The sequence below is a fragment of the Ursus maritimus genome, unplaced genomic scaffold (genome assembly GCF_017311325.1).
Source record: "Ursus maritimus isolate PB19 unplaced genomic scaffold, ASM1731132v1 scaffold_14, whole genome shotgun sequence".
In the NCBI taxonomy this organism is placed as follows: Eukaryota; Metazoa; Chordata; class Mammalia; order Carnivora; family Ursidae; genus Ursus; species Ursus maritimus.
Window position 1 is genome coordinate 46,237,994 of NW_024423786.1, and position 12,756 is coordinate 46,250,749.

General features: G+C 41.7%; 1 protein-coding gene across 1 annotated transcript in view; it reads right to left on the minus strand.

The window, feature by feature from the left end:
* Positions 1-8,462: 8,462 nt before the first annotated feature.
* The window catches only part of LOC103677174 (cytochrome P450 4F6-like), an 18,894-nt gene continuing 14,600 nt past the window's right edge, over positions 8,463-12,756 (minus strand). The window contains exons 10-13 of the mRNA XM_008706417.2: positions 9,943-10,076; positions 9,797-9,861; positions 9,570-9,652; positions 8,463-9,148 (exon numbers count right to left, since the gene is read on the minus strand). Coding sequence (XP_008704639.2) covers positions 8,971-9,148; positions 9,570-9,652; positions 9,797-9,861; positions 9,943-10,076 — 460 coding nt within the window. The 3' untranslated portion in view covers positions 8,463-8,970. The remainder of the gene's footprint in view (positions 9,149-9,569; positions 9,653-9,796; positions 9,862-9,942; positions 10,077-12,756) is intronic.

The window sequence follows — 12,756 nt, forward strand, 5'->3', positions numbered from 1 at the left end:
GCTTAGGGCCACCTGCTCCGCCCACTCGGTCGAGCTTCCGACTCTTGGTTTCAGCTCAGGTCATGATCTCAGGGTTCTGGGATTGAGCCCGCCTTGGGTTCCGTGATCAGTGCGGAGTCTGCTTGGATTCTCTTTTTCTGCCTCCCGCCTCCCCCCACCCCCCGCGCGTTTTCTCTCTCTCTCTCTCAAATAAATAAATCTTAAAACAAAACAAAACAAAAAAAACCTCACTCTTATTTAGTCATCTAAGGACCCTGCCAGTTACAGGGTTTAGTTCTTCAAGACACACACAGTCACACCCTTACACCCGCACACAGTCACATACAAACACCTATGCTCCCCCACGGGCATACAATTACATACACATGCACACACAAACACATGTGCACACATATTCACACGCATACACCCAATTACATGCATACATTCACATACATGCACGCTCACACATGTGTACACACAGTAGTGCGAACGCGCACACAGTCACACATACACTTATACCAGACGCATATTGAACTAATGGAGACCAGATGCCGTGAAGTCTGTTGTCCCCAAACTGTCCAGCAGAGGGTGCGTCCGACGCACCAGGAGAGGAAGGAGACCCACAGCAGTCGTTGATAGGCTAGCGTCTTTTAGAACTACACACACAGGTGCAGCAGAGTCCTGGGGACCCAAGACCTTCATGCCTTTCTTCACCATCTCTCATTCACACACCATGACGGTCCTTAGCCAAAGCCTGTTTGTACCGGAATAAGAGATACTTAACACTACAAGTATAGATCACACTTTGAAGGGGTTAGCTGTGTGGTGGAGGAAAGAAACGGTACCTCAGTTGATGGGAAAGTGGATCAAGAGAAGGGACTTTTTAAGATTGATGAAATAACGCCATTATTTATATGCCAATGGGAATTATCCAATAGAGTTCAGGATACATGATCAATACACAAAAATCTATATAGAATATATTCTATGTAGAATATAGAACATAGAAATTCTATTTCTGTATTCCAGGGGTCAGCAAACCATGGTCCATGGACACAATCTGTCCTGTGGTCTGTTTTTTATGGTCTATAAGCTAGAAGTGTTTTTATATTTTAAAAGGATTGTAAAAGGAGAAGAAGCAAGAGAAGGAGGAGATCCTGAATGGGATGTGCAAAGCCTAAAATATTTACTCATGATCCTTTACAGAAAAGGTATGCCAAACCTGCAGTAAACCTGCAGTAAAATTGGAAAACAATTGGAAAAAATATTTTCATATACCATTTTTTAAAAAATATTATGAGTGTCAGACCAGAGAGCCTTCTGGTTGGATTCTTTGGGCACTAGGGAGTCATGGAAGGTGGGATCTCTGGCTGCTGGTGAGGGTGGGCAGAAGGGGCTCCTAAGAGCAGGTGGGAGTCTGTGCTAGAGATGACACAGAATGAGGGCTCAGCTTGGACAGTGGAACTGAGCTTAGAGAGAGGTGGAGTGGAGGCTTAAGAACTTTCTGGGGACAGGTCCTAGGAATCTTGGAGACTGGAGCCCTTTCTGTCCCTCTCAGGGGCAGAAACTTCAGGTGAGCTGCTTTCTGTGCGGCAGCGCTTGGCTGTGCCATACACCCACCTTCCAGCAGGAGGCGCCACTGGTACAGAAACCCTCAGCTTCTAAGCGCTCATAAACGGAAGAAAGAAGGGCCCCCGCTCCCCGCTCCAAGTGAGTGAATTAGATGGATGCCACTCTTTAGGGGAGGGCTTGAGACCTAGCAAGACACAGCCAGCAGCCTGGAGTTGGGCGGGCTTGGGTTTAAATCCGAGCGCCACCGTTATCTGTGTCTTTACCTTTCCATTCTCCCATCCGTGAAACGTAGGTGATGAAAATACCTTCTTCAGATGATTGTTACAAGGATGAAATGAAATAAAGCACATTAAAGACCCTGGCTAAAGATGCCAAAGACTTAGAATAGTCAAAAACTTTTTAAAAAGGAAAATGTAACGGAAGGAGTCATATTACCCCTTTCAAGACATACTATAAAACAATGATAACCATGACAGTGTGGTATTGGCCCAAGATTAGACATAAACCAATGGAACAGAATACAGTCCAGAAGTAGACCCACCCAAATTTGGTCAATTGACCTTTTTAAAAACATGCAAGGAAAATCAATACACAAAGGATAGTCTTCAATAAATGGTACTGGAACAACTGGACATCCACATGCAAGGAAGAAAGAAAGAAAGAAAGAAAGAAAGAAAGAAAGAAAGAAAGAAAGAAAGAAAGAAAGAAAGAAAGAAAGAAAAGAAAAAGAAAAAAGTGAACTCATACCTCACACTTTCACAAAATTTAACTTAATATGGATCGTAGAACTAAATTACGTAAAATCTAAAACTTTTAGAAAGAAAAATAGAAGAGAATCTTTGCGATCTTGTCAGACAAAATAGTTCTAATATACAACACCACAAGCATAATCCATAAAATGAATGCTACCTTGTACTACCTTGTACTTTATTTTAAAAATGTTTGCTCTGTGAAGGAAACTTAGATAATGAAAAGGTTAGCCACAGACTAGGACAAAAGACTTGCAAATCACACATCTGACAAAGGACTTACATGCAGAATACATAAAGAATCTCAAAATCCAACAACAAGAAGGCAGATAACACACAGAAAATTAACAAGCAAAAGATTCAAGCAGGCACTTCACCAAAGAAGATAAACGGATGGCAAATAGGCTCATGAAAAAATGTCCAGCATCATTAGCCATTAAAAAATGCAAACAAAAACCACAGTGAAATATCACACATTCATAAGGATGGCTGGGTGAAGAATTGACAATCCCAAGTGCCAGTGAGTACATGGCACAATTAGAACCCTCATATGTTACCGATTGTAATTTAAAATGCTGGACACTCTGGAAACAGCTTGCTCATTTCTTTTAATGTCAAACAGACACATACAAGATGGCCCAACCATCCCACTCCAGGAGCAATGAACACTTGCACACAAATATTCGTAGTAGTCTTTTTCATAATAGCCCCAAATTGGAAGCAATCCATATGTTTTTCAACTGGTGAAGAAAGAGTGGCTAATCCCGAGGATAGAATATTGCTTTAGCAATAAAAAGAAGCAAAGTACCAGTACAGCAACATGGATGAAACTCAGATGCATTGTGTTGAGTGAAAGAAACCAGACCCTGGAGGTGGAGGGTACAGATCAGTGCTCCCCAGGGGTGTGAGTCAAAGGGGATTTTTGACTCCCAAAAGTAACCGTGGGTAGTTTTGGCTACACAACTCAGGCATTTGCCAAAACTTAAAACTGTTCACCGAATAGCACAAATTTCACTTTTGTAAATTACATACAATTTTAAGATGAGGCAAAAGGTAACTAAGCACATATATTATTTGCTTAAATATATCATGAAAATATATGCAAATGTAAAGGTATTGACCTAAAGATGAAGAAACCAGGGAAATGAAGGACAGAGGACCACTATTTTTCACTGCGTATTTTTTTACATGAGTGAATATATTCCCTGCCAAAAATATTCCATTTAAAAATTTAGTAGCTGTCAAAGAGTCTCGTGTAGTGAGGCTGGAGTGGTTCCCAGGTGATCTGAGCTATCTACGGCTGAGATACACCTTGAAAATCACTTCCTTTGTAGGTTAAGATGTAACTCTGAAACCAAGCTGACCAAATTCACCTCCACTCCACCACTTACCGAGTGACCTTGAGCAAGTGAGTTAATCTCTCCAATCCATAAGACTGGTGTGAGGATGAAGTCCGTGTTTACCTGGGGGAGTTGGAAGTATTGCCTTCTCCCTTCTCAGTGGTGTACTGCTGTTAATAGGACAAAAACATCAGTGTCTGTGGAGTCCCCAGGCCATTCGTGTTCTATGAAAGGTGTTTAACTACCCCCACATCTTACACAACTGTATGTGTATCTATTACTATATAAATAAAACTTAGATATCAGAAGTTATCTGATTGAGGGCAAATTCTGTATTGGGTGTTGGTGTTGGGGTGGGATGGGTATATGGAACTATAGGAAACTATACGTATGTGCTCAATTATTCTGTAAAATTAAAACTGTAATTTTTTACAGTTTTTACTGTGCCTGGGTGGCTCAGTTAAGCGTCCAACTCTTGATATTGGCTCAGGTCTTGATCTCAGCTCAGGTCTTGATCTCAGGGTCTTGAGTTCAAGCCCTGCCCTGGACTCCACGCCCAGCGTGGAGCCTACTTTTAAAAAAATAAATGAAACAGGGGCACCTGGGTGGCACAATCAGTTAAGCATCCAACTCTTGGTTTCACTCGGGTCTGATCTCTGGGTGGTGAGATCGAGCCCCATGTTGGGCTCTGCACTCAGTGCAGAGACTGCTTGAGTTTCTCTCTCCCTCTGCCCCTCCCCTGCTTTCTCACACACACACACTCTCTCTCTCTCTCTCTCTCTAAAATAAATAAGTGAATCTTTTTTTTGTGATTCTTTCTTTTTTTTATTATGTTCAGTTAGCCACTGTATAGGACATAATTAGTTTTTGATGTAGTGTTCAGTGATTCATTAGATAAGCAAATCTTTTTGAAAAATAAGAATAAAAAAGTACTAACAATAAAATCTATTATTTTTGAAAAAAGTTATTTTAGAGTAACTCAATTTATAGTTGATAGTGATAGCTCAAGCCATCAATGTGCATGAAGAGAATTCTTGCAGAGCAAGACAAAATTTTAAGATTTTATTTATTTATTTATTTATTTATTTATTTATTTAGAGCACGTGAGTGGAGGGAGGGGCAGAGGAAGAAAGAGAGAGAGAGAATGTCATGCAGACTCCCCACTGAATACTGAGCCCATCAGGGGGCTTGATCCCACAACACCGAGATCATGACCTGAGCTAAAATCAAGAGTCAGAGCCTCAACTGACTGAGCCACCCAAATGCTCCTGAGACAAAATTTTGAATTGTTTTTTTAAAGATTTTTTTTTTGAGAGAGAGCAAGAGAGAGAGAGAGATTGAGAGCATGTGCACAGGAGCAGGGGCAGAGAGAGAGGGAGAGGGAGTCAAAGAAGCAGACTCCCCTGCTGAGCAGGGAGCCCAATGCAGGACTCTGTCCCAGGACCCTGAGATCACAACCCAAGCCAAAGGCAGATGCTTAACCACTGAGCCACCCAGGTGCCCCCTAAATTATTTTCTAATATAATGCCATTCAAAAAATTAAAAATGGCTTGAAACTTAACACTTAAGACCCCAAAATGATGATTTTATGTCACGGAAAGATGATTCAATGTCATGGAAAGATGCTTACAATATATTATTATATGAAAAACCCAGATTAACAAAAAATATATATGATAGAATCCTTTGTTGTTGAGGCAAAATGCACATAACATAAAATTCACCATGTTAACCATTATAAAGTGTACAATTTCATGTATTTAGTACATCCACAGTGTTGTGCAACCACACTCTCTAACTAGTGCCAGAGCATTTCATCACCCAAAAAGGAGACCCATACCCAGTACAGTCACCCTCCAGTTTCTCCTCCCACCCTCCAGCCTTGGCAACCACCAATCTGCTTTTCATAGCTATAGGTCTTCCTATCCTGGGCATTCCATATAATGGAATCATACAATATGTGACGTATGACTCCGTATCATGTTTTCAAAGTTCATCCATGCTGTAGCATGTATCAGTGCTTCATTCCTTTTTATAATCCGGTAAAATTCTTGTTATGGATATACCACATTTTGTTTATCCACTCGTCTGATCATGGACATTTGGATTGTTTCCCAAATATCCAACTTTTGACGATTGTGAATAGTGCCACTATGAACTCACGTACAAGATTTTGTTTGAACACCTGCTTTCAATTCTTTGGGGTATATACCTAGACATGGGATTGGTGCCGCATATGGTAGTTCTATGTTTGATTTATTGAGGAAATTCTAAATGTTTTGCATAGGGGCTGCACCATTTTACATTCCCACCGGCACTGGGTCGGGGATGCAACTACTCCACATCTTCACCAGACCTGTTATTTTCCCTTCTTGACTCTTGCCATCCTGGCGGGTACGAAGTGGTCTCACATGAAGCATTGCTTTGCATTTCCCTACTGACTAATGATGTTGCATTTTTTCATGTGCTTATTAGCCAGTAAAATAGCATTTTTAAACAGAAGATTACATGTAAATATAATACATCTAGATGTAAATAACATTTTCTTACTTGTATAAAGATTATATATAAATAAAAGCTGGATGTATATGTGAGAAAATATGACCAGTGATTAATTTGACATGTGTGAATTATGGATATAAAAATGATTTTTATTTCTTACTTTTTCTTCTTTGTGTTCTTCTATGAAGACATTTCATTTGGGGAATACAAAAAATATTTTAATTAAGAACTCGGCAAAGAAAAACACATGTAATTTTCAGCTTAAAATATATTAAAAACTTATTCATTTCATGTTGTGATGTTCCTTTCATATTTTGCAGTCAGTAAGCCTACAAGACCCCAATCTGTGAGCACGAGAAAGGATTTGAGGCCCTGGACTCTGTACCCCAGTGTGTGTGGGGGGGGTGCTCCTACAGCCCGAGAGGAGGGAGTTCAGGGGTGGCCACTGTCCCGGGTGCTGAAGGAGGGAGTTCCACTCCCCACCTCACTACTGGGACCCACATGACCTCCACCTCTTGAAACATTAGGCAAAAATGAAGCCCGGATCATGCCTCTCTAGGCGGAAAAATTTTTCTTTCAGTTCCTAGCTTCAAGACCAGGTTGCCATCAAAGGGACCTTGGAGTTTCTCCGGGGTAACTATGGATATTTACGACTAACTGGGTCTTCTAATGATAGTTTTCTTCAACAGAAGGTTGCCACATTTACCGATACTTAAATTTAACTTTGTGACTAAAGCTTTTTAAATTTCAGAACGTGATGCAAAAAGAAAAGAGAAGGGAACAAATTAACCCTCACTGAGTACTGATGCTTACCAGATATTGACTCAGTGATGTTGCACGTGCTTGCTTATGCAATCTCCCCATCAGTGTAATAAGGTAGCTATTACCACATGGTAATGGAACTGAGGCTCAGAGAGATCAACAATTTTCCCCAACCCACACAGCTAGAAAACAGCACACTGGGATTGTGATCTTGGTAGTACAACTCCAAGGTGTGCTGGATCAGGGTCATCTGACCCTCACTGCATTTAGTTATCTGCCATACCTTTCCTAAAAAGAATGGTCTTATCCTCTTGATCCGATCCAAGAGGGAGCTCCAGCTACCCAAGAAGCAGAAAAGAAGAATGGGGAAACTGGACAATGTCCAGCTTTCTCTTCAGGAGGGTTTCCAGAATTAACAGGTACTCTTTGACTTTTCCTTATGGAACAGGGCATACTCATTTAGCCAATCTAATTTCAAGAAAAGCATTCAAATACTATCTGTATTTCAGCCTGTCGTGCACCTAACTAAAAGCTGAGGATTACAGAAAGGCAAAAAGGAACGTCAGGATACACAGCAGTCTCTGACACCGTCCATCCTGTTGACTACCAAAGCATCTAATATGTACTCTTCTTCCTATACAAGGAACACCCCCAGGGAAGTCAACCTCAAAGTGCACCAGCTCCCTCCATTTAGCCCAAGTTCCAGGGTCTCTGGGTGATGTGCTGTCCTCTCCCTTAAGCCCTGATGTGAGCTTTTTGTGGTCTGGGAACCTATACACTTAAAGGCAATTATCACCCTCAATACATTCAAGAGTGGAGCAATAACTGGATCGTGAGCATTAAAATTCCAACTGAGACTTCCTGTTCCCACTAATAGCAAGCTAGGTTATTTGGATTAAACTTCCAATTTTTCAAAAACAACTCTCACAGCTGGATACTTTTCCAATGTCTCAAATGAATACATGACCAGAAAAGACAGTAAAGAATTACAAAGACACCACTCAAATGAAAACAGAAACCTAGAGCTAAACAAACGTGAATTACAATTTTGCCCTTTTTGGTGAGAGGAGTGGAGGAGCCTGCAAGTGTGATCTCAGCTAGAATTTAAAGTGCCTTCCCTGGGGCGCCTGGGTGGCTCAGCCATTAAGCGTTTGCCTTCTGCTCAGGTCATGATCCCAGGGTTCTGGGATCGAGCCCCATGTCAGGCTCCCTGTTCGGCTGGAAACTGCTTCTTCCTCTCACACTCCCCTGCTTGTGTTCCCTCTCTCTCTATCTCTCTCTGTCAAATACATAAAATAAAACCTTTAAAGTGCCTTCCTGATCTTGGGCACCACAAGCCTTGAACTTCATTTAACATAATCCTAAATCAGTAAAGCTCCATGACTTCCTCCTTAGAGAAAGCTACCTTCTTCAGCTTCTACAAATGTTATTTCAAATATCATACCCAATACTCAGGCAAAGATAACCAGACACACAAGAACAACAACCCCACCAATGAAAACCAGCAAAACAACAGACTGTATAACAGATACAGTGATTGCAATGATCAGACACACAGGATAAAGTATCTATATTTGTTATGCTGAAGTAAACATAGTAACTATAGAAACATAGCAAAGGATTCTGTGGTAAGAAAAGTTGGGGTATATTAGATAGGAACAGAGGTCAGGGTGATCAGATTGCTGTTCCACCATGGCTTCTCCTCTGTGACCCAGAGCCTCAAACATGCCCCTTAAGTCGGTCCTTAACCCTGGTCTCTCCCTTGCTCAAACACCTCCCATGACTCCTTATTGTCTACAGGATAAACTCCCTTATTGGGCTCTGGGAAAACCAGCACTCAACATGGGGGCCTGCGGTCAGCTGGAAAGGCTGTCAGGGTCTTGGGCTCAGACAGCAGCCTTCTCTCTACTCCGCCTCACCCACCCCTGGGTTCCCACAGGTCCCAAGCGCCCCCTGCTGGTACTCAGTGAGGCTCCGGCAGAAGAGATGGCAGTTTCATTCCTGGGATTGTGCAAAGCGAGGCGTGTAGGGTCTGGGTAGATCCCAAGCCAGGAGCTGGCTGGTTACTGGGGGCCCGCGCTCAGCGGCTCCACGCGCAGCCAAAGCCCGCCCTCCGCGCGCAGGATGAGCTCCGGCTTCCTGCGCGGCTCCTCCTCATCTGGCAGCACCCGGAAGCGCAGCAGCGTGAGCGCCAGGACCACCTTCATCTCTGTCATGGCGAACGTCTGCCCAATGCAGTTTCTGCGGGCGGGAGTGGGGGCTCTGACTAGCCAGGAACCCCAGCACATCCCGTCGCGCCCAGAACCAGGCCCCAGACCCCAGACCCCCAGCCCGGCCCGCAGGGATCCAGAAGGGGACTAACCACGCCTGAGACCCCCATATGGGCTTGCCTATCCCCTGAGCTTGGCTCAGACCCCAGACCTGAACTCATCAGGCCAGCAGACAGGGGGAAGGGGCTCTGCCCACACGGCAGACCCCTTGTTGGAGAGGGGACCCAACCCCTATTTCCCAGACCCTTACCTCTAACCTCTGGAGGAGGGGAGAGAAGGAGAGCCATCCTCAATTTCCCCCCTTTCCCGCCCCCACAGCCATGTCTGGGATTTTAGTCCCAGACCCCTGCTCCCACCGCCCCATTCCCACCTCAGATGCCCACTGGGCTCACCTGGGGCCCACAGAGAAGGGAATAAAAGCCAGGGGAGACCTCTTCTGGGGGTTTTCTGGGTTGAAGCGGAAGGGATTGTACACCTGGGGGTGGAAAGAGGCAGGGCTACTGGTTGGGGTTTCTCAAGATACCCAGACAACCCTAGAAAAGACAGATGTGGGTGACTTCCCTGTTCAGGACCCCACCCCTCGTCGGGTCATGGGATGGAGAAAAGGGAAGGACAGCACCTCAGGGTCCGGCCAGATAGAGGGGTTGTGATGAATCCCAAAGATGCTGATGACACAGATGTTCCCTATGAGGGAGAAGAGAAACAGTCAGGATGAGGTCTCAGCTGATGGGACCACCACCCTCCTCCCCCTGATGCTGTAGACACCTTTGGGGATGACGCGGCCATCAGGGAGCCCGACGTCCTGGGTACAGCGGCGGGCAATGACTGTAACCGGGGGGTGCAGCCGCAGACTCTCCTTGATGCACATGGTCAGGAAGGGCAACTGGGCCAGGTCGTCCCTAAGCAAGCCCCCCAACAATTATCCAGGGATTGAATCAAAGACTCCCCTAGCCCTCTTACTGCCCCTGGAGATCCTCTCTCCACCTTGCTCTGACCCTCACTTCTATAACAAAATAAATTCCAGATGGGCCAAAGATTTAAGCATTAGAAAATCAAAATCACAAAAGTCAACAGAAGGAAATTTAGCCTAGTATTTTTAGAAGCACTTCTGAGCAAAGCACAACATTCACAGGGTATCCTTAAAAGTGTTAATACATTTGCATAAGAAAGTTTTTTAAGGTATACAATTAGCTGAAAAGGAAAAAAAAAATCTCTATACTGGACTTAACAGGTTATTTGAACAAATAAGACCTGCACTCTAAGGTGGGATGACCTAATATTATAAAGGTGTGAATTCTTTGTAAGTTAATTGATATATTCAAGGCAATCCAGTAAAAATCTAGTTTTGGTTTTTTGGGGTTTTTTTTTTTTTTGGAACTCAGTAATCTTATTCAATTTGAAAAAATAAAGTTCAAGAGCTATGTCAATTTAAAAATAAAAGATCGAAGAAAGAGAGTTCATCCACCAAATATTAAGACCTATTATAAAAGTGTGGTAATAAATAATAAAATAAAATAAAATAAAATAAAATAAAATAAAATAAAATAAAATAAAAACAGCATGTCACTGTTGCAAGAACAGGAAAACAGACCCATGGCACAGGATAGAGAGCTCAGAGACAGGCACATGAATAGGTAAAAACGTAACATCTGGTAAAGGAGGCCCCACAACCCCTGGACAATGGATGGTTGAGACAACCGATGATGCGGAAACAGAAAGAACTGGATTAGCATGCACTCCACATCAAGATGGAGTCTTCTCTTATACTTGAAAGGTAAAACCATAAAGTTAAAAGAAGATATAACATAGAAGACATCTTTGCGACCTGTGAGTAGGAAGGAATTCTTAAAATTCCCAAAACATAAACTGGAAGACAAAAAAAGAAAAATATGCACAGAATTAAGGATTTCTGTTTAACAAAAGACACTGAGGAACCATGGACCAAATTAACATTCAGATGAGAGATTTGCAGAAGATGATCTGCAATAAATACATGGATCTAGAACAATATCTTGAATATACAAGAAATTCCTGCAAATCAACAAGAGAGATGACAGGGACTCAAGAGATAAGTAGACAAAGGACACGATCTAGGAATTCATGGGAGCTCAAACTCAGAGATTTAAAACATGAAGAGAAGCCCAAAGTCACTGGTTATGAGAGAAATGGAAATTATCTAGTAATGAGATACTACTTCACATCTATTTGAGGGGAGAATTAACATGGTCGGTAATGGTAAGGATTAAGTAGCTGAGGTGTAGGGGTAGGGAGACCCCATGTGCTGAAAGTGAAGGTATGGACACTCTAGAAGGCCTCAGTGTGGTCAAGGAAAGGCAATGTGTGTTTCATGACCTAGCAAGCTGGCTCTTGGGCGTAGAACCCAGAGAAATTCTCAGACAGGTAGATACATGCACACTAACATGTTCATTGCAGTAATGAGATGGAAGCCTCCTGGGTATTCAGCTCTAAGGGACTAGAGAGGGAAGTTCTGTATGACAGTTCAAAGCAATAACCTAAATGTAACAGAGAAGCAGGAATGTCTAATAAAATCATAGTGCTATGTTTCTGAGAAAGGTAAGAACCAGCAGGAGATCTGTGATATAACATGTGCCTGTGAATTTTAAAATACATACACCCAAAACAAAGAATTATGCAAATAAAAGGATTGAATGCTCTAGAATCATATTGGTGGAGGGCTGGAGATGGAGAATTGGAATGAATGGGAATAAGTAAGTATTGCACAGAAAAAATGATGATAATTAGTCATGAATTGAGGGCCACGTTTAACTTTATCCTTGGCAAGGATGACACCCAAAGCACTAGCTAATTAAAAATGTCAAGAGTAGTTTTCAAACTACCCAATCTAATCATAGAGTTCAAATGAAAAAAATAGAAATGCAAGAAAAAATGTAAATGCAAAGTAATAAGATAGGACCAAACTTATCAAGTATGAAAATGTGTTTTTAATATGATAATGAAGACTGCTTAGTGCTTATGTATGAATATATAGATAGAACAGAATGGAGTCCAGAAATAAACCCTAATATATGAACAAATTCAGTTTATCGTAAAGCTGCTATTATTTAAAATTCTAAGACAAATACAAAATATGTATCAAATTATGTTAAAATAATTAGCCATTTGGAGGAAAGAAAACAGATTTCTGCTTCAGCACTTACACCAGCATGGATTTCATATGGAAAAAGGATTAAATATAAGAAATAATAAAAATATTAAGTAAAATTAAAGTTAAATAACATTTTTTAATAAATAAATCCATTAGAAGAAAACAAACAAGTTTCACAGTTTAGCATTAGAGTGTGAAGGGCTTTTCCAAGCATTAAAAAAAAAAAAAAGCTATAAGAAAAGCTAATAAATATGACTACAAAGAAATGAATGAAAACTAAAATAAAGTTAAAAGACATCCTGGGAAAGAATTTTTGCATAACAGAAAAGAAACTAATTCTCTTTATATTTAAAGAGTCCTTATAAATCAATAAGAAAAAAAACAAAAAAACTCGAAGTAAAAAGGAAAAATTATGCAAACTGATGCTTCACAGAAAAAGAAATATGCATGGT